We start from the raw sequence: 24,810 nt of genomic DNA, 5'->3' as shown, positions 1-24,810 counted from the left end.
GGTATTAGCTGTACTATCTCTTTCATTTATTTTATTTTAGTCCTCTTTTTTGGAGGGATGAGTCTAGCTTAAGGTTGTCAATTTATTTACCTTTTCAAAGAACCAGCTTCACTGATTTTTTCTATCATCTTTTTAGTCTCTATTTCACTTTTTTCTCTAATCTTTCATGTTCTCTTCCTTTCTTTTTCTAGTTCCTTGAGCTCTTTTTCTAGTTCCTAAAATATCTCTAAAAGTTAGGTTGTTTCTTTGAACATGAAGATATAACATCTATGAATATTCATGTACCCAACATAGGAGCCCCTAAATATATAAGGCAAACACAGGGAGAAATACACAGCAATACAATAATAGAACAGAACTTTAAAACCCAACTTACACCAATGGTTAGATAATCCAGAAAGAAAATAAGGAAATATCAGCCTTAAATGACACATTAGATCAGGTACACTTAATGCATATTTGCAGAACATTCTACCCAAAAGCAACAGAATACACATTCTTCTCAAGTGCACATGAAGCATTTTTCCAAGACAGACCATATGTTAGGTCACAAAACAAGTCCCAGTAAATTTAAGAGAACTGAAATCACCTCAAGTATCTTTCCTGAACCACAAAGGTATGAAACTAGCAGACAATTACATGAAGAAAACCAGAAAACTTCCAAACATGTGGAGATAAAACAAAATGCTACTGAACAACCACAGGGTCAAAGAAGACATCCAAAGAGAAATTAAAAAACAAAAACCCTTGAGATAAATGAAAATGAAAATGGAACATATCAAAATTGATGGGATGCAGCAAAAGCAGTTCTGAGAGGTAAGTTCATAGCGATAAAGCCTAACTCCAGAAAGAAGAAAAGCTTCTAGCATATATTTAAAAAGATAACCTTTTAGCTATGATTAAGAGTATTTCATGATAGGAACTTCTTTTAAGAATAACATGATCTAGGGAACAGAAATTCTTATTAAATAGAAGCAGCTAAAGTTTTAAAATAACTATCTTAAATAGATTATAATGTCCAAAAAAAAAGGGGTTTTAAGGAAAACACTGTTATACTAATAAAAAAAATAAAAAAGCCTAAAATATCCCTAAAGTATCAAATGCTTTAATGAGTAAAATTTCAAATGCAATGAATATGCAACTGATAAGAGATATAAGCAACACTAAACCATTCATCTCCACTTTTCTTTGAAAAATAAGTATAATAATTGAATGTTATAATTATTGAAATAATTTTGCCCACATATTTAAAAAATACATTTTCATTACTATCAAAGGATAGATGTTTAGGAACGTCTGTAAACTACCAGACTTTCACATGTGTTCACTTTTACTCACAAACTTTTGAGGCATACAGAAACAGATTCAGGTACAATAACAACTTTCAATTAAAATTCCCTATATTTCAGCAGCACATCAAATTATCTAGTTAAATATTTTAAACCATCATTCTATGTCTAATTAAAACAATTACTTGATAGTTTATTTTCATTTTGATTTGGGTAAGTGATTATGATAATATATTTTACCTGTAATATCTTTTAAGATGTGATGTCCACCAAATTATAACTAAGGGATACCTGTCTTATTCAGTTTTCTTATAAGAAAGCTAAAGCAACTTATATTAAAAGCTAAACCTGATATGTGTACTCTACACAGGGCATAGTTAAATCAGTTATTTATTGCATGACAGTAGCTCTGAGAATGCTCAAACTTTATGAAGCAGAAAAAGAAAACTATAAAATATCACTAACTGCTGTTAGAGGTATGCCTTATACCCATGGGCAGTTTGTTTGAGCCATTTTAAACTATTCCAAATAAGAACTACTAAGACTGCTTCTACCACTCATAGTATAATTAACTTTTTATTATATATCTAGTTCTATTTTACTGCTGAGACACTGTGTATTTGAATAGTAATTTTAGGCAAAATTCTATTAATATTAGAAGAGGAATATAATTGACATTGAAAACTTACCCAATTAAATTACTTTAGACAATAACAAATGAGAAAAACACATGAAAAATATTTTCTCAGTTTTATTCAGAAAACAATTTTAGAAGAAGGGGAGCAAATTCATGTTTGAGATATAGTTTATAATCAGATATGATAATCATATTAACATTTACATTTAAGGTTATAATAGATCTTATCTAAACATATAAAGTGACAACTCTCCCATAAACTGCAAATTTAGAGCAAATTTAGTTTTAAAGTAAAGGAGCTAGTTTCTCTTCCTTGGAATGGAACAGTTAAAGAAATTAAATTTAGGAAATGCACATAATAGTTTTAAAAAGGTAATGTACCCTTATATAAAATAGTATTTTCATTTCATTGTCTAAAGTTGATAAAAATAAGACCTATTAGTGTAACTGTTTTAGAATATGATGAAAACTGATGTGGGCTCTATGTAATTCCAGCATTAAGGCAATACAAGGAAATAAAATCAAGTTATTGAGAAAATCTACTAGTCTAAAATTCAACTGATGCCATTTTGAACCTGCACATTTGAACTACCTCAAACTTTCAGGTTCAATTTCTTAAAATTCTTCTGATTAAGAACAATTCAGTCAACTTTTTACTAAAATATCTTCAAGTAGAAAAAAACTGATTAAAACATTTTTCTAATTCTGCCTATTAGTCAAAGGGACTAAATTCCTCATTCTCCGACTTCTAGCTGAACAGTCTCCAAAAATATATCTCAAAACTCAAGGCTCTAATGTCAAACTATTGATTTAAAAGATAAAATTTTTCAAAAAATCAGATGGCAGCCTTGTAGTTGTAGCATTTCATCTGACAATTAACATTTCCATATTCAGAAATAAAAGATAGGATACCATAAATAATCAATAAACAATGTGCAATTCCAACATTGGTTTGACACAATAACTCAAATATTTAATATCTGAAAGCCTAAAATGAGTCTCTGATTCTCAAAAAAAGGTAGGGCTCAAGGCTCTGCAATAACAGATAACCACAGTCTGCTGAGACCCTTGAAGAAACGATGCCTCCTTTACCCTCAAAATATTTTCTAATATTAAAAGAAAATTCCACTCTTGAACACAATACTGTAATAGATCTAGATTCTCCTTCAGAAAATCAATTGCTAATTAATAAATGGGGAAGAAAATTTCTTTAACTGTCAGCTTACCCCTAAAAACACTTCAGAAGTCAAAAAGTTTGTGAGTGTTCTTATCTTTACCTTGTGAAAAGCTTTTAAAATGTTACTGAGTCTGGAAGAAATGACTTAAATTGTCCTAAAAAAAAGTCCACAAAGTACACTGTTCTTAAACCAAGGTTTTAAATTTTATTTCATTAACTTAATGGGAAGTTTTAAAGTTTCTGATGAAGAATTAAGAAAATAATTTTCAACAGTTTCTAAAATTTTTCAGAACACTTCACTTAGGTACACATTTGAAATAATCTTTACTCTTTTAAAAAAATAACAAAAAATCATTTTTCCTTATTTAAAAATAGAGTATTCCAAATAATCTCTACACATTATTCTTAGAGTTTAATTTAGTTTACTACAAGTCTAAAGATATGGAGGAAAAATTGGGGAGGCATCTATTTTTAAAAGGTTACCATAAACCAGCAATTTGTATTAAAAATACTCTCTTACAGACTTCCCCAGTTATCACTCTCATTTTGGGGGAGTAAATTTACTATTATTTGCTTTATAGTTAGTTATTCTGTATTCACAGAAGTCAAAATTTTAAATTTACCACAATTACATCTGATATTCTCATATACCTGGTTCTTTCCCCATTAATTTTGGACATTTCCCCATTAAATTTGGACACTTAGGTTCTTATAATACACTTTTCCTTACAATTTTTTTTAAGAAAAAAAAAACATCTAAAAGAACATTTTTGCTTTCTAACACATTCATATTTCTAGGTTTTCTATGTATTTAGATTAGGAAAAAGTTTTCACTTAAAAAAAACACAGGGAAACACTTCAAGCAAATTGCTCCTCCTATTAACCTAGGATACAACTGCCTAAATTCATTCCTTCTACATAGGCATACCCATTTCTTGGGTTGCCATCTCAAATTCCCCCCACACACTGTGGTTAGTTTTAATGCCATGTCCCTGCAGTAACTCTGTTTACAAGACATCCAGGGACTTTTCAATACCAACAATTTTAATGCAGTATCACGCCACTTCACTTTTTAAAAATGAGATATTGTTTTCTAAAACTGGGATTTTGTTCTCTGATAAGCATTTAAAAAAAAAAGAACAAAAACCTTAACACTTGAACAACACACACCAGTGCACACACAAAATCAGAAAGCAAAAATACCAAAGCACCCTTGGTAGTTCCTCATCACCATATCCTTGTCAATACCACCCTGGAGGGAGGAGGCAGAGACAGGTGGACACCCAGGGTAGAATGTAAGCTACTGGGCACTAGGCCAAGCGACTCAAAACTAAAAATCAAATTATGCCCCTGCAATAACGGCTACTAGGCTTTCATACATGAGTATTTCTCACAACTCCAAATGTTAATAACTACACATCAATACTTCCAGAAAATGTTACAATGTAAAATTGTGCATTTAATTTCTCAAATTAAATTTGCTAATGAGATATAAAAGTTGCCCTGTTATAAAAGAAATGTAACACAGTAGATGTCAGGTTCAGGCTTTTTCAAAAAAAGACAAAAATTAGGTACTGAAATACACACAAAAGTAAAAATTAGTTACCTCCAAGTGGTCTTATTATAAAATGGAAAAGACTTCCCCTGCATGAATTCTAAAATCATAGTTAACTTTCAGTTCATCAATTCACTGTACCCTGCCCTCACATTTAACTTATTTGTAAATACTTTTCCAAGGCTACCTAAACACTTACTAATTGGTTAAATATGCTGCCTACATTAATTCCTGTTACAATTAAAGAAATTAAGGGTCAATTTTTGCTCCTCTGCAGTGTCTGATATATTTTCAAAGTATTTGATGTTTCAGATAAGGTGTTCATCAGGTTTTTAAAACAGTTAAAAAATGGCTCAAGGGACAACTGTTAGCCTTTTTACCTTGAACACATTCACTATCCTGGACTTTGTTGAACACATTCAGTTGTTCTTGCCTTCTTCTGAAACTCTTCCTTTACTCAAATAACTTATCTAAAGAATCTAAGATGTTATCAATATAAAGAAGAAAATTTCTATTTATTTCCTATACATTTGGAAACACATCAAAAAGAACAAGTATTCCAGATTGTGTAAGTAAAGTTACTCAGTAAAACTTTTTTCTTGGGTGTGTGTCTGTGTGCATATATGTGTAACAGGTAACTTTTCAGACATTAATTTTCCAAAGAACAAGATTCTACATAAAAAACATTAAAACATTCCTGGAAGGAACCAATATTTTGATTACACAGCTCAAGGGGCAAATGATTATCAAAACAAATCTTCAAAGACAGCTATAGATACACGTTTTAGTTCTCAAGCTTTTCAAATCTCAAAGACAGCAGCATTATATTTCATTCAGCAAATAACAATTTAATCCTTAGAAAGGAAAATTTCCAGAATACCAAACCAAAATGTATATAGTGACAACCAGTATTATATTAAAAACAAAGGAAAAAAAAGAACACCTTTGGATGATTTTAAAACACCAAGAGTACACTTACAACTTTGAAAATATACTGATAAAAACATATTCACTAATTTATTTAGCTATAAGATGTCTGTTTATTAAAATATTTAGATTGTAATAAATATGCAGATGTTGAATTTTATCAGAATTAGCCCATATTTATAAATCATCTTCCACAGCAGCTAAATTCCTTATAGAATGTCCAATAGCAAAATTAGACATATAAATTTCAAATAAGCATCTCCAGCTATGAGGCTTCTCTAATTCTACCTGAAATAAAGATTATGAGTATACAACAGCCTTAACTTATTTCTGTTAATTGGTACAATTTAACAGAAGCTTCAGGAAAAGGATGTTCAACAGGTAGTATTTCTTAGGCATTACAAAAGCTCAGTACAATCAAATTCAAATGAGTAATTATGCTATGTCCCAGCTAAGTAAGACTCTCCAAGGAATTACAGGTTTTATACTTGTGTGCTCTGAGTGTATTTTCTGATTCAGACAAGTAGCCAGGTGTGTAAAACCCAAACATGAAGAAGGTTTCATACCACCTTTTGTGATATAGAAAAAAAAAAAATCACAATACCAGCACTTTTATTTAGGATGACAATAAATTAATCATAATGTGAAGTGTCCAAGCAAACTGAATAACTCCATGGTCACATGTAACTGGAAGAAATACTTCTCCTTCACATTTACAGAAACTGAATTTATTGATGTTAGTAACGGGTTTGTCAAAGTGGCAACTATTCAAGATCTAAAAGTCTCACTTATTTTAAATCCATACTGAATTTGACTACTTATAGTCAATGTAACTTCCTCCAGCCAAACTACAATCAACATGTAAGATAAATTTCAAAGGTTTTATAAGTATTAATGGCACCATGAAATCTCTGCGAAGATTATTTGGGGGGGGGGAGTTTCCCTTCTCCACTGACAGTTTAATCACTTTCCAACCAATTTTGATTTAACAGTGGTTCATGGGATTAATTTTTTTAATGAGTTCTTAGAAAGTTGCAATTGCTTCCAAAATCAGAAACCACACTACACTGATGTAACTGCTACTATGGAGGTCTTTACAGAAAGGTGCAGGTAAGAGTTCAGATGTGAACACAGGTTAACGTACACCAGACTTCAAAATAATAATTTGTACAGTATGGCCAGAAAAAATATTCTATATAAGAAGTCTAAAAATCCAGTCCTTATATTAATCCATTTCTATAAATCATAAAAACAAAGGAAAATAGGCATCTATTCCAGAAACTTCATATACCTGTGGAAAACGGAACATAAGTAAATTCTATTCAAGGTGAACCTTAATGTCCAACAGAGTACAGCACATAACTTACATATTTTCAATTTTGAAAATATTGTGAAAATCTAAGCCATCAGAGTCAACAGTAGTTTATGATCAGTAAACATTTCCTGTTAAATAACACAAATAAATTCAACTTAAAAGATGCAAACCGGTAGGTCACAGGACTTTAAAACCTTTTCATTTCAGAGGCACAGAGTTACTGCACATGTATAGGATGGGGCTTTAAAATGGGTATGTGTAAACTTTTCCATGGTGTTGGTGTATGTGCTTTTTTTTTTCCCTTAAAGAAATGCCTACTGCTTACAGAGTAAAAGAATCTCCACCACTCTGTCTGCAGTTTTCAACCAGAAGTTCTCAGTGTACCTTAAGCCAAATTGAATATTAGGTATTTTACAGCTTTTACAAAATGGCTGTAAAATCATGTTATGGGCATACACAGCTCTTTGATCTCACTGCACAGAATTCATAACTGTTCAATAATGCTATACCATTACACCACACACCTTAAACTATTTTCATTTTTCCACAATTCCTTCCAAAATCAGCTTCCAGAGCACAGCAATGTAACATGCAAAGTTCCTGGGAGGGCTTGTTACACAAAAGAACAGCTTGGAAACAAACTGATCTACACAATATCCATCTTCTGTTGAGCCTGCTTTAGCCCTCCTTTCCCTCCATCACTGCTAAAGGTGGGTGCGTTTGAGTCATGGAAAGAGGAGGCTCTTCCATCACCACACCCTCCCAGCACCTCTGCTGCTGGTCCTCACGCAGGGCTTCTGTGTAGGTGATGAAAAATCATAAGAAAAGAGAAGCTGTCCCTTTAAAATGCCCTGCTCTGTCCCACATCCCACGTGGAAACCAACATCAGCAGCACTTTCCCATTAACTTCACTGTGATGCAAGAGGCACCATCCTTTTCTATACATAAAACCAGAAAACCTCGGCTGGACATTCTATCCTGAGGATGAGCAGGTGAAGCAAACGTGTCAGGAGGCGAGTAGCTCAGTAACTCCGCACCCCACCCCAAAAGGTGCTCCAGTCTTGCACACCAGCCTCTGTGTGCACCACCACCTCTCTACCCCTCCTCTGTAGAGCCTAGTTTAAAGAAAGGAGGGAGCCACCAACAAAACCTGAAGCATAAATGCGACGAAAATGCAAATCAAAGCCGAAAGGGTTTATTCTTCCAATCACACATATTAACTCTATTAAGAAAATGGCATCACTTTTTTTTTTCCACCGGGGGGGGAGAAAAAAAAACCCGCAACGATCATTAAAACAGAGTTATAAAATAGCAAATATAGTGTTTATCTTATGTCAGATCAGCCCACATTACCAATAAGTTTAGCAGTTTCTGCACTACCACCTCCCCCCCCCTCCCCCTCCTTCTCGAGCATCGGATTTTCACGTTTTCTCATTGTCGGTTGAGTTATAAAAGGCTTTTGCCCTTCGAAAGTTTTGAAAAAATAAATAAATATTAACTCCTTGGTCCCTGCAAAGTCAAAATGGACTTCAGGGGAAAGGCGGTTCATCCTTTTACCTTGAGCGAGAAAAGGGGGAGCATCCCGGATTTTTTGGGATTTTTTTGCGATTTTTAAAAAATTTTTATTTGGTTATATGCCTGAGTTCTCCCTCCATTTTGGTTGTTTATGATACTGACAACAAGCTGTCCCTGGTCTGTGCAGATCTCCTGCTTTCATTTAGCACCCCCCTCCCCCCCCGCAGCCACACACCCGGGGCTCACACCTCCTCGCAGACCCCGCACCCCGACCCCGACTCGCCCACCTGAGGAAAGGGCGAAAACAAATGCATTTCTCCAAAAAAGAAAAACCTCTTTTGAAAAAAGGGGCAAAGTTCCCCCCAAGTCACTCCAAGTGCCCCCCAAATATTGCCGACTGCGGGTTTCCGCCAGGCCCTTTGGGGACCCACCTTCCCCCGGGATGTTTTGGTAGAAAATGCGGAGAGTTTACTCTCAAAACCGAATTTATATTAATTTTTCCCTTATTTTTCGGGTCTCTAATGTCTTCCGCTCTCGCTGCTGCCGCTGCCGCTGTCACAATATTCGCAGCACCAGAGAGGAGGCGGAGGAGGAGGAAAACTTTTCAAACTTTCCAGACCCTGAATAAAGGGGTTTTTTTTTTTCCCACCGACCTCACCTTCGGGTCTCCAGCCGCATCGCCCCCTGCCCTGTCAGAAGCGACTTCGGGAGTCCCCGCACCCCCGCCCGATTATTTTTATTTTATTTTTTATTATTATTTTTCTCTCTGGGGTCCTGAGCAGGGGCTGAGAGCAGCACAAACTTTTTCCTCCTCCTTTCGCCGCCGCGGCTCCTCTGCCCCCTCAGCGAGTCCCATAATTTAAATAACCCTGATATTTCTCCCGCTAAACGCCTCTCCGCCGCCCCGGACCCCGGGAGAACTCACCGCGGGGCTTTAACATCCTCCCTCCGGCCCGTCCGCCGCCTTTACACCGCCCGCGGAATTTCTAATAATTTTTTTCTCATATTTCGGGCTGGACGCGGCGGGCCTGGAAATTGTTTCCTTACGCCTCTTTCCAGCAGCCATTGTAGTGTATGCGCTGCCCCTGCAGCCCAACTTGCAGCTGCCGCCGCCGCCGCCGCCGCCGCCGCCGACGTCGCGCCCACCGCCGCCTCCCCCGGCCCGCTCGGCCACCGCCCCCGCCTCCCGCCGGCCCGCCCCCTGCCCCCGCCCGCCGCTGCGCCCGCCCTCCCCGCCCTTCCCCGCGCGCTCCTCCCCGGGGCCGGCCACTGGGTGCCACCGCCGCCGCAGCCTCGCGCTCCGATTGGCCCGCCGCGCCGCCCGTCAAGCCGAAGTGTTAAGAGGCGGGCCGCGGCGCGGGGGGCGCGGCGGGGCGGGGGCGGAGGCGGGGTCGCGAGCACCGACCCGCCCACTCCTCTCGTCTCGGCCCTCCTCCCGCCGGCTGGGGGCGGGGCGAGGCCCGCCCGCCCCCACCGAGCCGGGCCCCGTTCGGCTGTCAGTCAGGCGGCGGGGCGCGCTCATTGGGTCGGCGGCCGCCGAGGAGCGGGGGCAGCACGTTGGGATGCGCGCTACTTAAGGCCCAGCTGCGTGAGCCATTGACGTGTTTGGAGCTGGAGACGGCCTGGACGCTGGCGGAGCGGCCGCCCGAGGTGAGTGGTTTCCCCGCCCCCCCCCCCCACTCTCCCCCCCCGCCCCTCCGCCTTGCCCTCAGCCGCGGCTGCAGAGCTGCGGGAAGAGACTGGCGCGTCTCGGCCGCCGCGGGACCCGCAGTCGCGTCTCCGGCGTGAAGCCGCCTCCACCAGGCCTCGCCTAAGCGCGGGCCTCTTGCCGTTGCGCTTCCTCGTGGCAACGCGGGTCTCCTCGGGCCGGGGGCGAGGGAGGTGCCCCCTGCCTGGGCACCCCCAGCCCTTCCTTCACCCTTACTTCTCAGCCTTTGGAGCGTAATCGCCCTCCCAACCCCCTGCCCGCGCCCCCAGTTCCCTGCGTTTTCTTCGCCCCCTGCCTTCTTGGGTGCCGTCGAAAGTGAGAGCAAGGTGTGTTCACCTGCGCCCACCGCTCACGAGGTTGGACGGGCAGCTGTCGGGAGGCCGCGGGCCTAGGGCTCGCCTCGCTCCGGGATCTCCTCTCGCCTTCCCCGCCCCCTCCGCAAGGCCACCCCGACTTCCTGATCCGCCGCTTGCTCCTAGACATATGTTGAAGGCTCGAATGCCTCGCGGGACGCGTTGCGGATTCCCGACGGCTGCTCCTGCGGTGGGGAGGCCCGCAGCCCTGCCTGGGCTCGGATAGCCTGGAGCGCGGGCGGTGGCGGCGGCAGGGGGCCTTGGACGGGTCAGGAGCTTGCAAAGCTCCCTTGCAAAGCTGCTCCAAGTGGGGACGTGGAACCACTGGATGGAAAGTCGAGAAATACTTTTTAAAGCATTTTGCCCTTTGCAAAAAGAGTTGAGCGCTCTTCCTCAAACGTGCTGTGCTTTTTTGCGCCCCCTCCCTCAAATCGTTGGTTTCTCTCCCACTATCCTCTGCGGACAGAGCTTAGGCACGTTTGTTTGTTACCTTTGGAGAGCAAGTAGATAAGGCCTCCCTAGCGGAACACCCGCTTTCAGCTCGGGTCCTCACTGTAAACTGACATTTCCTCTTCATTTCCAGTTATTACATGTGGATTCGTGCAGAGCAGGTGACAGTCGGAAATCCAAACTTAGATTGACTGGTATTTAGAACCCGGAAGGGAAAGGAAAGGAAAGGTGAATATACTCCTACAGCAAACTTGATTCAGTATATGTGATGTTACCTAGGTGGTGTGGTTTTTAAAGAATTTCTAACCGACGATGGTGATAAAAAGTAGAACACTTTCACGGAAGGGGGGCAACCTGAGTTCAGTCTGCGTCAGATCATTGTTGAGATTACATCCAAGGAGTGTGAACAGTGGAGCAGAGCTCTGTGCTCAGAACACAGGACACATGCAGACAAGAAAACCGTGAGTTCATTTTGTGGCCTCTGTGCGGGAGAGGAAGAAGCTTCTAGGTACAGTTGAACAGCATCTTGAAATTTTCTTCCTGTCAAGAGATTTCTGTTAGCTAGGTGTACTCATGTATTGGTCAATGAAGATCATAAAATAGAAGGATTGCTTACTGAAAGGACCCGGAATGATTAGACTTTTTTCTATCCTTCTTTGCAAAGGTTATCCCCTTTAGCTTGGACATACTGAGCTTGTAAAAGAGAAAGGGAACTAGTTGACTCATGATCCTAGAATACCTCCACTTTTCAGGAGCTTATGGGAGTCTGATTGTTTTTCCTGAATGTACTTTTATTTCTTTTAACATGGCTCATATTTTTTGATGGTCCCATCTTGGGGAGGGAAAGTAGAAACCACTTTGCGCAAAAGTTCAGAGCTCTGTCTAGTTATAACTGACTCAGTTTTTTATTCATTGGTGTTTCAGGTAGGTAATCCTACATTATTTGCTGTCTTCTTTGATCTTTAGGTAAAAGACAGTTAAGCTAGAGCAGGATTCAGGAGTAAGTTCCATAAAGTTAGCGCAGAGCATTTAAAAATATTTGTGGGTGGCTCGTTGATAATATGCCAACGTGTTGAAATAAAGAATTGCGTTTAATTAACAAGTAATTGAGTTTTTTTAAAAAAATTCTCTTTTAGTTCATTTCTATGATGGTGTCTTTGAAGATAACAGGCATACCAATTTCAGTTAGATTCATTAGAGAGGGCATTTGTCCTGGGAGTATGGGTGACGTACTTGTTATAAGAGTATATGATTTGACTTGGAATCCCTAATTGGCTCTTAAGAACTGTGATCATCTTTAATTGATAAAGGCTCCTCCAAGCTGTATGCCTATAGGGCTTTAGCCAGAAGATGAATGTGCCGCAGTGGTGTTCCCTCACTTCCTTTATCCCTGGAAGTATCAGTTAAATAGAAGATGCTTTGGGGAAGTTAAATTTCAGATTTCTTTTTTTTTAAACTTTTCAAAATGTCCACTGAGCAATAACTTTGGTGTGTGGTTTTTTTTTTTTTTTTTTTTTGGTACATTGGTCAACACAGGACAGGCCACAGAGTAGACATTCAGATACTTTAGTTGACTTGCTAAAGTTGGGTTGTACTAAATTATTCCACCCTTATTTTGTGTGCTAATCAGTGTATAATAAGGAAGTAATCATTAGAGTGCATGCTGTATTTTTGTCTTGTTAATACATTTAATTGCTTAGTCTATAGATATTGTTGTCTTTTAGTCCCTGAAAGTCAGTCTGACTCTGCGACCTCATAGACTATAATCTGCCAGGCTCCTCTGTCCATGGAATTCTCCAGGCAAGAATACTGGAGTGGGTTGTCAGTACCACCTCCAGGGGATCTTCCCAGCCCAGGGATAGAACTCTCGTCTGCTGCATTGGCAGGCGGATTCTTCACCACTTTAGAAATAGGAGTAAACTAAAACTGAATTTTAGCAGAACTGTATTTTTCTCTGAACATTGTAGTTAGATTTCAGTAGAGGCACTTAAACAGTTTAAACAAGGTGTTTGTGCTGAGGCATGAGTCAGTGCAGAGGAGAATCACATCCAAGTCTTCATTCTGAAAATACAGAGAGCACTTGAGTTCCTCACTAGAAAATCTTTAGGCCAGAGTTAACTTTTCAGGTACTGTACTTGTGGAGTTGATGAGGCTTAACTGACTCCTGCATCATCCCCCGTCCCCCGTGTTCCCCTTCCCAACCTCTGCCTGCAGGGAGAAGACACTTAGGATGCCCATGGTGACACGGAGGCTGAGGGATCCTGACGTAAACCCTTGCTTGTCGGTAAGCTGGTTGGCTTTGAATTGTCACAAGTATTACGTTGGAAAAAGAAGCATCTTCTGATTTTGTGGGCATCAGTTTTCTTCAATTCTTGAATAAAGTTATTCCTGTACAAGAAACATTCATGGCCTGTGTATCCTTATTTCACCAGAGCATTTTTAGATATTCATCATTTAGCTGACAAAGACTCATCTCTTTTAAGTTTCCCTAATTGGTAGAGCATACAAGATTTTAGTTGTCACTCTTAACCCTAGACAAGCATGTGCAACACTGAGGAAATTCTTGAGTCCGAACTTGCAAAGTTGGAAAAAGTAGGTATTTTTAAATGGTTACTGAAATTTGTTTTGATAACGATGATTTCATCATGTCCCTGAGACCACCTCGCTGAGAGTGAAGGGCTGATAACTGAATTAGAGTATTTAAAGCCTGAAGGTTTTCACAAGGGTATCATGTAAACAAAATGTTTTGTTGTTATAATAAGCTTTTGTGGCATTTATTTGGTACAATTAGCAGTTCTTGTGGCATTGTCATCCTTCAATAAGGCAGCCATCGGACTGGTGCTATGAAAATTGTATTTCCTGACTCATATGCATTTTCCAAATATACACACTTGTTAAATATTTGGCGTGGAGTATTGGCTTTGTTCTCTACTTGAAATCTGTTTTCAGCAGCTTTCCTAAGTTGCTTTAGATGAACCAAGTTTCTCAGATCTGTGAAGCAAATTACTTGCCCTTAATTTAAAGTTTTCCTTCAGATGACTTCTCAGAATCATGCCTTTTACTCTGAAGTTTGTTGTCCAGTCTGCTTCCAGTTCAGACAGCTAAACTTTAATTCCCAAATGGCAGCTACCCTCCTTTGAACTTGTAGCCCTGTGTAGCTTACTTCAGTTTTGAAGTGATATTAATGATACCTATTAAAATTACTGACATAATAGTGTATTTACTTGCGTAATGGAGTGAATGATAGCCAAACATACGTTGAGATGAATGTCATTAATTTACTTGTTGTAGACCAGTCATTAGCTATTTACTTAGGGTCTGGAAACCACCTTAACATCAAACGTTCAAGTCCAGGTGAGAACTTGGAGGAGTGGAGAGCTGCCCTCTGAGTCAGGAGATGGCGTTTGGCTTCTGCTGTGCAGCAGTGAATTTCTTTTTTCTTTTGGCCCTGCTGTGCAGTCTTAGTTCCCCAACCAGGGATTAAATCCAGGCCCCTGGGAGTGAAAGTGCTGAGCCCTAACCCTGGACCCGCAGAAAGCTCCCTGCAGTCATGACTGAGCACATCGAAGTTGCCTTAGCCGCCTCGATAAATGGTTACTGACTGATCTCATTCAGTGCTTTGACTCAAATTCCTGTGAATCAGATACAGAAAAAACTGACCCCAACTATGAAGAGGCAGGTGTTGGCCTTGAGCATAACGGATGCTGGGATAGTTGGAAAGCTAAGTCCGTTTTGAAACTATCTCCAGTTATCTGCTCGGGGGACGCAGCTTCAGAAGTGTGTGTACCTTGTTTTTTAGATGCCACTCTGCCTCCTAAATGCTGCCTGTCTTACATGTTTAAGGAATCGGACGCGTCTACCAGATGCATGGCTGAAAACAACTATGACAAGGAGAGCTGTTCTTCTCACTTCTTGAAGTACAAGAACTGCCGGAAGTTCTGGGTAAGCTTGGCTTGGTCACCTCTGTCAGAACTCATCTGTTATGCATGAGTCTGAAGCCTGAGGTTTGTCAGAACCCACCACCCTTCCTTAGTGATGGCTGTGGGAAGCCCATCTTTCTGACCACATCCCCCGTGTGCCCTCAGGACCCTTGGGCACTCTCGTTGGGTGCCTCAACCCTTCCCACGTGTGAGGATTCAGCTCCAACTGAGGTGGGTCTTCCTACGTGGATCAGTATCTCACCATCATGTTAGTTTTCTAGAGGTGGATGGAATGGCGGGCTTGCCCTGTCACCACGCGTATCCAACTTCTTTTTCTGCCTCCTCCCCCACTGCTGCCCATGGTCCCCATTTTCTCATATATATTGTAATTTCTGCTTCTCTGAGCACCGGCTCCAATGGCTTCCTTTCCCTCTGCTCACTCACTTGTTGTGGTCACCTGTTGGCTCCTTTGGGCAGTTGTTCTGAATTGGTGGGCTGTGCTCCTGGGCTGGTAGTTCAACACTGTATACCCATCCTAGTAACAGGGGTCATATTATTCCTGTGGGAATAATGGGGCTTCCCTGGGTCAGGAACATACCCTAGAGAAGGAAATGACAACCCACTCCAGTATTCTTGCCTAGGAAATCCCATGGACAGAGGAGCTTGGAGGGCTACAATCCATGGGGTTGCAAAGCAGTCAGACAGGACTTGGCATCTAAACTACCACCACCACCATGGGAATAATCACTTCTTTTTAATGGATGATAATCTCAAAACATTATCTGGAGTCCTAGAATTTATTTTCTGTTTTTTTTTTAACCTGCTCTTTTATGTTTCCTTTTAGAAGACGCAATACCCGATTACTGGCAGTTGATTGGCATTTAGTATATGACTGATTCTGGTTTCTTCTCTTTTGTACATACACACAGAACTCTGTCATGATCCAGAGAAGACAAAACGGAGTGAAGCCGCCCATGCCTACGGCAGCAGAGAGAGACGAGATCTTGGGAGGATTGGGGAAGATGCCCTATTGAGTGTTTGCATTAAAATTATTTATTTAACTTAGGAACAGATAAATATTTTTAATAAGTGGTTACTGCGTCTTCATAAGACTTTTCAGGCCTTACCCAGACAGATCTCGGATTCCTCAGGGAAAGCCCCGTGTCCTCCACTTCTGCTGTCAGTGCCGCAATGAGAGCGGGCCACCCCGGCTCTGCCACGTCCCCGACTTCAGAAGACTTGCTGAATGCAAGGGGGCCTTAGGAACAGCTCAGTGGAGAGTTGAGCTTTTCTGCCGGGTCTCGAGAGAAAGAAGAAAGATGCGAACAAGGGAGGGATTAAGGGGGTGAAAGGGAGGCAGTGTCTCCAAGGAAGAAGTGATGTGCGTGACAGCACGACGAGGGCAGGCTGGAGCCACGTGGAGAGCAGTGTGTGGACTGTCCTGGAGGGGAGGTGGGGACTGAGTGGTGGGGAGAAGACTGGACAGCAAGTCCAGGGTGGATACCCGATGGGCCTCAGTCTCAGGCATGTTACTAAGGTCTCTGCCCTTATCTCACTCCTTTACCTTGGTTTAAAAAGCCTTGGGGAGGCACGGGTGTCTTTAAATGAAATACAGAGAACTGGTTTTCTTTATGTTTCCTTAATGATGGGCTTAGTCAAAGGATTCTGAGACTGAAGTCTGTGGTTACTGGACAGCCTTCTAAAGAAAAGGTGGTGCTTTCAGAGGTGGGGTTTCACCTGCAGGAGGAGATGGACAGGGGGGGCTGGGGTTCATCAGGTGATGGCAACACAGGATGAGGCTGGAGCTGAGCTTCATTTTATGATATAAAAGAGAATATTCAGTATCATGACTGGGGTGGGGTTGTAAAGCAGCTCTCAAACCCATGCCTTTTAAAATCCAGGGTCTTTCATTTACAGGATTGCTTTGTAAAAGACACATTATTTGATCAAATTTCATGTGTATAGAAAGTGAAAACAGATAGTTTGTGTCCCTTCTCTTCATCTGGTCCTGGTGCAGGAGTATTACGACGGCTGCTGACACAAACTGTCCAGCTCGTTGGTCCTAGTCCAAAATCCAGGTCAGAGGTTTTTAAACTATGCAACCTTTATTTTCAAATGTGATTCTCTTTGAATAAAAGGTAGAACTGTTTCAGAAATTCTTTGATTTGTATTGATTGCTGTAAAAATGATGGATTTAGATAGGAGCTGACAAGCAATGAATATTGTGTAAGAAACATTTCAGTACTTCTAGGCTTATTTAAAAGTGGAATTTTAATGTCACCTTTTTAAATGTACATACCAATATCCACATTTATTTGTCCTGGCCTAGCTCTTTTTATTTTTAAATAGCAGGTTTATCAACATGCAGTCTGTATACCATGTAAACCATTTGTTCAAAGTGTACAATGCAGTGGTTGTTATTAATAGTATACTGACAAAGTTGTCATCCATCCCCACCACTGACTTTAGGAGCCGTCACCCCAGAAAGCAAGCCTGTGCCGGTAGCACTCTTGGCCTGCTCCTAACACACACCACCCTTCGTCTCCACTTCACACCCCCAACACTCAGCAGCTACTCACCTACTTTCTGTCTCTAGAATTGCCTCCTCTGGACATTTCCATAAATGGAATCATGTACCTTGTGATCTTTGGTGACTGGTTTCCTTCACTCACCATCATGTTCTCAAGGTTCAGTCCCATTGCTTGGATCAGTGCTTCGTTGCTTTTGTTGCTGACAAAGCTTCCATTGTGTGAATACACCACATTTTATTTATACATTCATCAGTTGACAGGTATTTGGTTGTTTGTGGTGTTGGCTATTTTATGAGGTGTGTTGCTTCTTGAAACTTGTGTGTACAAGCTTTTGCATAGACAGCATCTTTTTGGATATATGCCCAGCAGTTGAACTGGTGTGACCATACTGGGTCATATGGTGAGTACATTTAGTCTTTTGAGGAGCCAACATGTTTTCCAGAGTGGCAGCACCACTTTACAGTGTATGAGTTCCAATTTGTTCACATGCTCATTAACATTTATTGTAATACCTGCCTTTGATGACAGCCGTCCTAGAGGTATCCTAGTTGGTATCTCATTGTGATTTTGATTTGAATTTCCCTGATGGCTGATGATGCTGAGCATCTTTTCACATGCATATTGGCCACTTAGAGATCTTCTTTGGAGAAATGTTTGCTCAGATCCTTTGCCCATTTTTAAATTGGGTTGTATATTTTTATCACTGCCAGAGTCCTTTACATACACTAGATACATGTCCCTGATAAAATACATGGTTTCTGAATTTTATCTTCCATTCTGAGTATGTTGTGTTTGCACTTCATGGTGTCTTGTGAAACACAGAAGCTTTTCATTTTGATGTAGTCCATTTTGTGGTGGTGGTTGTAGCTTTTGGTGTCATGTCTACAAAAAAGTCCAAAGGTTAACATCTGTGTTTCTTCTGCTGCTGCTAAGTCGCTTCAGTCGTGTCGGACTCTGTGCGACCCCATAGATGGCAGCCCACCAGGCTTCGCCATCCCTGAGATTCTCCAGGCAAGAACACTGGAGTGGGTTGCCATTTCCTTCTCCATGCATGAAAGTGAAAGTGAAGTTGCTCAGTCGTGTCCGACTCTTAGCAACTCCATGGACTGCAGCCCACCAGGCTCCTCCATCCATGGGATTTTCCAGGCAAGAGTACTGGAGTGGGGTGCCATTGCCTTTGTGTGTTTCTTCTAAGAGCTGCATATTTGTAGTTATCCAGAAGCTCTTGAAGGATGGAAGCAGTGTCATCCACTGTAATGGACATAGCAATGTCAACTACTCCAAGAAGCAGCTCTGTCCATAACACTTCCTTAGGAAGCTTCTAGTATATAATAAATGATCAACAGCTGTGTATGTGATTGGAGAGAGCAGGAGAGCAGGCTTTTAAAATTGAACACATTGGAAAACACGGCTGATTCAAAGGATGCGAACAGGTATACAGTGTAGATTAATCTGCCCAGAAGCAGCCAATGTTAGGGGTTTTCAAGGTCTTGCATGCAAGTACAGGCACATCCGGTGCTTCCCAGGTGACTCAGTGGAACAGGTTCGATCCCTGCGTCAGGAAGATCCCCTGGAGAAGGAAATGGCAACCCACTCCAGTATTCTTGCCTGGGAAGTCCCATGGACAGAGGAACCTGGCAGGCCTACAGTCTGTGGGGTCGCAAAAGAGTTGAACACAACTTAGCGACTAAACAGCAGATGTAGCTGTATATTTGGTTTGCAAAAAAGGAGCGTGGTAGTGCGTGAGTGGAGGCGCTTGGCCTTTTCCGCTGAGAAGTGTAGTTTGGAATAGTTCTGCATGGCCAGTTACAGGTCCACTGTAGGTCTTTCCCTGTGAGATACTAGGTCATGGACCCATTTCCCACAGATGGATTCCTTCCCTCTTAGAAATAATGTCAGCTGTGGTGCTTTGCTTATTCTATCTTTATCTATATGCTGCATTTCTAAGAATGTAATTTCTAGGCTGAAGTTTTCAGTAGTGTGAATTTTGTTGTTACTCCTTCCCCCAGGAAGCACACCTTCACAGTCCTGGATGAAAAGCCTGCGAGTCCTTCCTTGTTCCTCAGGCCCTCATTCCCGCTGGGCACTTTAAAACTTCCATCCTTATCATTGATGAGTGAAAAATGGAATGGGTGTATTTATTTCCCTTGCCCCCCGCCCCCTTTTTTTTTTCTTCTTAGATTGTTGCTGTGAACCAGTTGGGGAATGCTTGGTTTGGTAAGTTTAATACCTCTTCATCATATGTATTCTATGTATTTTTCCCAGTTTGTCTTTTAACTTTGTATTTTCATTTCGGAGCAGTATTTTATATTTTAAGGTAATTAAATGAATCAGTCTTTTTGCTTATGGTTTCTGCTGCTCAGTAAGTATTAAATGAATCCGGCTGCAAGCACTGCAGTTTGGTTCTACTTCACAAGCCTTAGCAAAGTGCCGACAGTGTGCAGAGTGCTGGGGTAACCATCAGGAGGAGCAAGGCACCACTGGCCTCAGGAGACTTTGAGATGCTCCCTGGAGGATGGGCTCCTGGGAGGGGCAGAAGCAAGCTTCCCAGAGGGTAAGTGGCCTTGACAGACACATCCTCTTATTGGCTGAAAGAGTAGATGAAGGCAGTGGCAGGGGCTGTGGACACGTGGCTTAGGATCACATTGTGTGTGGCCTTGAAGGCTGTTACAAGGACTTAAACTTGACTCTGTACAGAAAGGGAAGCTCTGCAGGGTTCTGAGATAAAGAAGGTCAAGTCAACACACTTGACTTGTGTGTTGAGAAGGGTAATTGTGGAGATGCTGAGTCAGAGGTTATGGAGATGGTCCGGGATCCCTTCTACCATCTACACTGTCTCCCGCTGGAATCCTGGTCCGCTTCAGGCCCTCCTTGGTACTGTAGCCCAGAGAACCTTCCCCAAACAGAAACCCAGCGACCCACCTCCTTGAACTTCCCGAGACCTGCCATCACCTTAGGATAAACATCCACATTCCCTCCTCTTGTTTACACGGTCCTGGCCATCCAGCGCCATGTAAAGGGTGCAGGCTAGAGCAGAGTGGGGAGGGTGTGTTTTTGGACACACAAGACCCAGGCTCTGTCCTCAAGGGCCCTAGTCTTCAGGGAGGGAGACAGACAGGTACACGGCTGCCTCCTTCCGGACGTGGGGTCTCCTGCACCCACGCAGCTCCCTGAGCGACCTAGTCCTTCAAGCTGAGCGCCCCGGCCTCCTGGGCTGCAGTCAGATCTCCCCTGACCTTCAGCCCCTGGCTGGCTGTGCAGTCTCCATACCACCTCATCAGAGCCCATCTCCCTCCCCACCCCCCAACTCCATGGTGGCTCTCGCTTTGTGAGTTCACATAGTCAGATGTGGTAGAACCTGGAAAATAAAGTCACCTGTGCATGCTCAGTTGTGTCTGACCCTTTGCAGCCCCATGGACTGAAGCCTACCAGGCTCCTCTGCCCATGGAAATTTTCAGACAAGAATACTGGAGTGGGTTGCCATTTCCTTCTCCAGGGGATCTTCCTGATCTAGGGATCAAACCCAAGTCCCTTGCATCTCCTGCATTGGCAGGGAGATTCTTAACCACCAGTGCCACCTGAACCAACTTTTTAACTTCACCTTTTTGGTTTTGTATTTTGTAGAAGTGTGAAATGCTCTATTCTGAAAAGGAGATTGAATGAGGTGAACTGGTTCTGGTCTGCAGTTATAACCCCAGAAACAGCTTTCATGGACAGGCACCTGCATCAGAAGCGAGTGTGCCTGATGCCTGAGATGGCAGGGTGGCCGGTGCTGCCCCCTGGCCCCAGGCAGGTGACTCTCTCAGGGCCACCAGGCTCTGCCTCTGCCCTGGATGGAGCTGTTGCACAACCAAATGTAAATCCACGTCAGAACACCTGCTTGCTTCTAGGAGGCCTCCTGGCTTACATTCTGCAAACCTGCTGGCCTATAGGACCAGCCCCACTCACAAACATTCCCTTGGGCTGTGTGCTCAGATTCACTGTGTTTCCTCACTGTTTATTTTTTCTCTTCTCAAAATTTATTTTGGCCACACCATGCAGCATGTGGGATCTTAAGTTGTGGCATGTGAGATCTAGTTCCCCAACCAGAGATTGAACCTGGGTCCCCCTACATTAGGAGGTAGATTCTTAACCACTGGATCACCAGGGAAGTCCCCTTATTACTGTGTTTAGAGACCACAGATTAGCTTGATACCAACTCAGACTTCTCTACCAGTCCTGATTGTCGCCCTGGAGAAAGAAGAGAATTGGTGGGCTCTACCTGTCTTCAGGGTGGGTGGGGTGAAGGAGGGGCAAGTACAGGGTGTTGAGACGGGAGTGGGGGGGTGGGGATCGTGGGGGAGGAGAGGGTGACCTGCCCAGTGTGGTGAACACTGAGGAAAAAGGTCGTTCACAGTGAAAATAAAGCTTCCAACAGCAGAAATCCACGTAATACCCAGAAGCCAGACCCAAACTTGGTGTGAAACGGCACTGCATTTGGAGTCGGTTCCCAGGATTGAGTTCAGGCTCTGCCACTTGCTGCCATTACAACCTGAGCAAACCACTGACTCAAAGCCTTTCGCCCCTGGGAATACGTCTTTAAAAAATGCCATAACTTCCTGTAGGTTGTCCCACAGCAGGTTTCATGTGTGGCATGCAAATAGGTATTATTAATATTTCAAATGCATTGATAAAAAGATAGTGGATTTATAGGTAATCCGTGAAAGCCTGGCTAATTCTTGGTCTACTCTGAAAACTATGATATAAACTACGACAATCTTCTTACTTGACCCCCTAAAAACATCTCTGCTGGAGAAGATTACAAAAAGTCAAACTGTTTGTTTCATTTACTCCTTTACTTTTATAGTTTTATTATATAATTTGGCCCAGAATGTTGTCCTTATAGATTTCTTCTCACACTCTGTTCAGTCACTCAGTCGTGTCCAACTCTGACACCATGGACTGCAGCACGCCAGTCTTCCCTGTCCTTCAGCATTTCCTGGTGTTTGCTCAGATTCACGTCCTTCGAGTTAGTGATGCCATCCAACCATCTCAGCCTCTGCTGTCCCCTTCTCCTCCTGCCCTCCATCTTTCCCAGCATGAGGGTCTTCTCCAGTGAGTCAGAGTGGTCGGAGTACTGGAGCTTCAACTCTGCACTCTACGCCCCCATCCTAGTTGCTTCATGTATACCCGAAACCTCTGATAAGCAAGAACAAGTAAACTTCATTTTGGGGTGGGGGCAGATTATAAGAACAAGCTATTTACCACATCAGTCAGAAGTTTACTGTGCCTCGGTGCTTAGGGCCTGAGCTGCATAAACCGAGCTGACTGGTCCTGCCCACGGCTGGGAGCATTCTCCTGCTCCTTTTACAAAGCCATCCTCTGCTCCGTTGAGGAGCAGACTCGTGGTGGCTCAGCTCTATGTCACACCAGTCCTTGCCCTGTTCCAGAAGTAACCGTGTGCCATCTGTACCCTCCCAGTGCCTGAGCTCCCCATGCAGCACTGGCCCACTCTAACTAGATGCGTGTTCTGTCATGTTGTGCCCAGCTGTAGACCTAGGTTGTCCCCATTACATCTTGTGCAAAACTGCAGAAGCAGAGGCTGTTCTGACACTTCTGTTTGTGTGGCACCTTGCAGTTTTTAAGGCAGTGCCAGAAACGTCCTATTAATCTCACAGCCCACCCCGTGGGAAGCCAGGCGTCTTCCTGGGTCACAGATACAGAAGCAAAACTTGGGCCCTATAAGCTGTGATCCACACAGATGCTGTGGGCCTCTGACCCTCACATTCCTCACCCCGCATCGACATGGCCTCACAGCATTTTCCATTTTCTTCGCAGCTCCTGACTCTGCCTAGTGTTCCCAGTTACTAGTTATTTCATCATTTAATACTGAGTTTACACAAATAAAAGGCTTCCATATGGGATGTAAACATGAATATGGATTTATATGAGTAAATTTACAAGTTAATTAGTGTGTGTGACCGTGTGACTGACTCTTCACTAAACCTCTAAGAAATCTCCCCCAAATGCTCGGTCCTGGGTGCCCCGTCACCATGCCTGTGTCTTCTGCTCCAGAGATGCCAGAGGAACATGACATTGATGTGATGACCATGCTCTTTGCCGTGAAGAGCAAGGAAGAGGAAGGCCGAGGTCTGGGTCATCTGCAGGGAGAAGAGGCTCTCCTGGATAAAAAGGTGGACTTTATCAATCTGGTGTGCTGAAGTGCTTCCTGACACACACCCAGGCTTCTTGGAGACTTGGGAACTCATGGCCAGGATGGGGGTGTTTCCACTTTGCGGTTCATGGGCTTGGCAGCTGGAGCTGTCATCTTGTCGCCCTTGAAACATGGATGATATCCTGTAGAACCGCATTCCAGACCCTTGATAGCTTCTGTATGTAATTCCCACTTTTGAAGAATGTCTTTCACAAGCTCTGTGGACTACATTTCTTGGGAAAACAAGACCAAACAACAATGCAAACAGCAGCACACCCTACATGGTCACCGCTCCTGAGTTTTGTTCCTGGTGGGGGCATGACTCCAGCCCCTCATGACACGAGGGCTCAGAGCAGTGTCTGGGTCACTTACCTGTATCTCTTCAGAAGCCCCTTTATCCTTTCGGGATGGGTGTGGGGAGAAGATGTGGAAAACGGAGGAAATGAGGGACAGAACGGGAGAGGTGTGGCTGGTGATGGAGGGTAGGGGCAGCCCTACTTCCTAGCTGTCCCAGCAGTGGGCTCTGGATAATTGCTTCAATGTAGAAGTCTCAGTTCTGCAACTTTGAAATGCCAACATTTTACAGTTAACGTGGGCCAGGAATCAGATGATGGCTACCAAAAGCTTAGCGCGGTAACTGGACCATAAGAAGCACTGATAAATCTCACTTGTTTTTATTCTGTGTCCCTCCCTTTTGAGGAGAAGGAAAAGCAAAACATACCCATGAACTCTCCATTCCAGGAGATGACATTTTGAAAATCAGAGATCTTAGACTTTGTTTTTTCTTCACTAGACTAGGCTTTAGATCAGTACCACTTCCTTCCATGTTGTTGAACTTACCATCACAAAAACAGTATCCCGATCTTGAGTAAGAGTTGCTTGGTGCTGAGTGATTGCAAAACTAATTACAGTAATTCTACTATCTGGGTATCTCTAAGGGAGAGGGCCAGCTGCGCAAGATTGTATGATTTGGCACTAGTAATCCTCCAGAAGACAGTAGCATATTTGCAAAGATAGACAATTATATTAACTTGAAGAGTTCTTTTTTCCAGAAATGTTTATGATTCTGAAATTTTGAGTACTTCTCTGAACAATAAAACAAATAATGGGATGGATTTAATTAGAAGAGGATGAGCAACTGAGAATGCATTTCTTACTGAAGCATGGGGTTCTTTGGAGAATAGAGTCAGACTTGACCAAGGAATTGGTTGTGTTTAGATTAAATAAAATTTCTAGTTTA

At 42.6% G+C, this 24,810-nt stretch overlaps 2 protein-coding genes across 14 annotated transcripts in view; one reads left to right on the top strand and one right to left on the bottom strand.

Annotated features, from left to right (window-relative positions):
- PLAG1 (PLAG1 zinc finger) overlaps positions 1-9,590 on the bottom strand; it is a 50,249-nt gene extending 40,659 nt beyond the window's left edge. The window contains exon 1 of one of the 5 annotated variants that reach the window (XM_086336927.1): positions 9,341-9,590. The gene's annotated coding sequence lies outside the window, so the exon portion shown is untranslated. The remainder of the gene's footprint in view (positions 1-9,340) is intronic. The other 4 variants (XM_086336928.1, XM_086336932.1, XM_086336933.1 and 1 more) reach the window with 4 other exon arrangements.
- Positions 9,591-10,016: 426 nt separating this feature from the next.
- On the top strand, positions 10,017-15,911 carry CHCHD7 (coiled-coil-helix-coiled-coil-helix domain containing 7). 9 transcript variants are annotated; one of them, XM_086336916.1, is made up of 6 exons: positions 10,017-10,065; positions 11,206-11,387; positions 13,141-13,210; positions 14,770-14,868; positions 15,012-15,077; positions 15,776-15,911. In XM_086336916.1, exons 2-6 carry the CDS (start codon positions 11,239-11,241, stop codon positions 15,878-15,880), a joined length of 489 nt encoding a protein of 162 aa, XP_086193042.1. In that variant the 5' UTR covers positions 10,017-10,065; positions 11,206-11,238; the 3' UTR covers positions 15,881-15,911. The 9 variants fall into 9 exon arrangements, with proteins under 9 accessions (XP_086193042.1, XP_086193047.1, XP_086193043.1 ...); XM_086336921.1 differs by lacking the exon at positions 11,206-11,387 and adding an exon at positions 11,060-11,154; XM_086336917.1 differs by having other exon boundaries at positions 11,060-11,387.
- The last annotated feature ends 8,899 nt before the right edge of the window (positions 15,912-24,810 follow it).

This window comes from Bos grunniens, chromosome 14, assembly GCF_055505025.1.
Source record: "Bos grunniens cultivar Pamir isolate PY7600 chromosome 14, Bosgru_T2T1.0, whole genome shotgun sequence".
Classification (NCBI taxonomy): Eukaryota; Metazoa; Chordata; class Mammalia; order Artiodactyla; family Bovidae; genus Bos; species Bos grunniens.
The sequence above is the reverse complement of the archived record's forward strand: the minus strand, read 5'-3'. Positions and strand labels throughout refer to the sequence as shown.

Bases quoted from the DNA above. Each gene is read 5' to 3' on its own strand.
- CHCHD7 (XM_086336916.1), top strand. From the start codon at position 11,239: ATGGTGATAAAAAGTAGAACACTTTCACGGAAGGGGGGCAACCTGAGT. The intron at 13,211-14,769 runs GTAAGCTGGTTG...TACATGTTTAAG, and splicing joins ACGTAAACCCTTGCTTGTCG to GAATCGGACGCGTCTACCAG. The intron at 14,869-15,011 runs GTAAGCTTGGCT...GTGTGCCCTCAG, and splicing joins AGAACTGCCGGAAGTTCTGG to GACCCTTGGGCACTCTCGTT.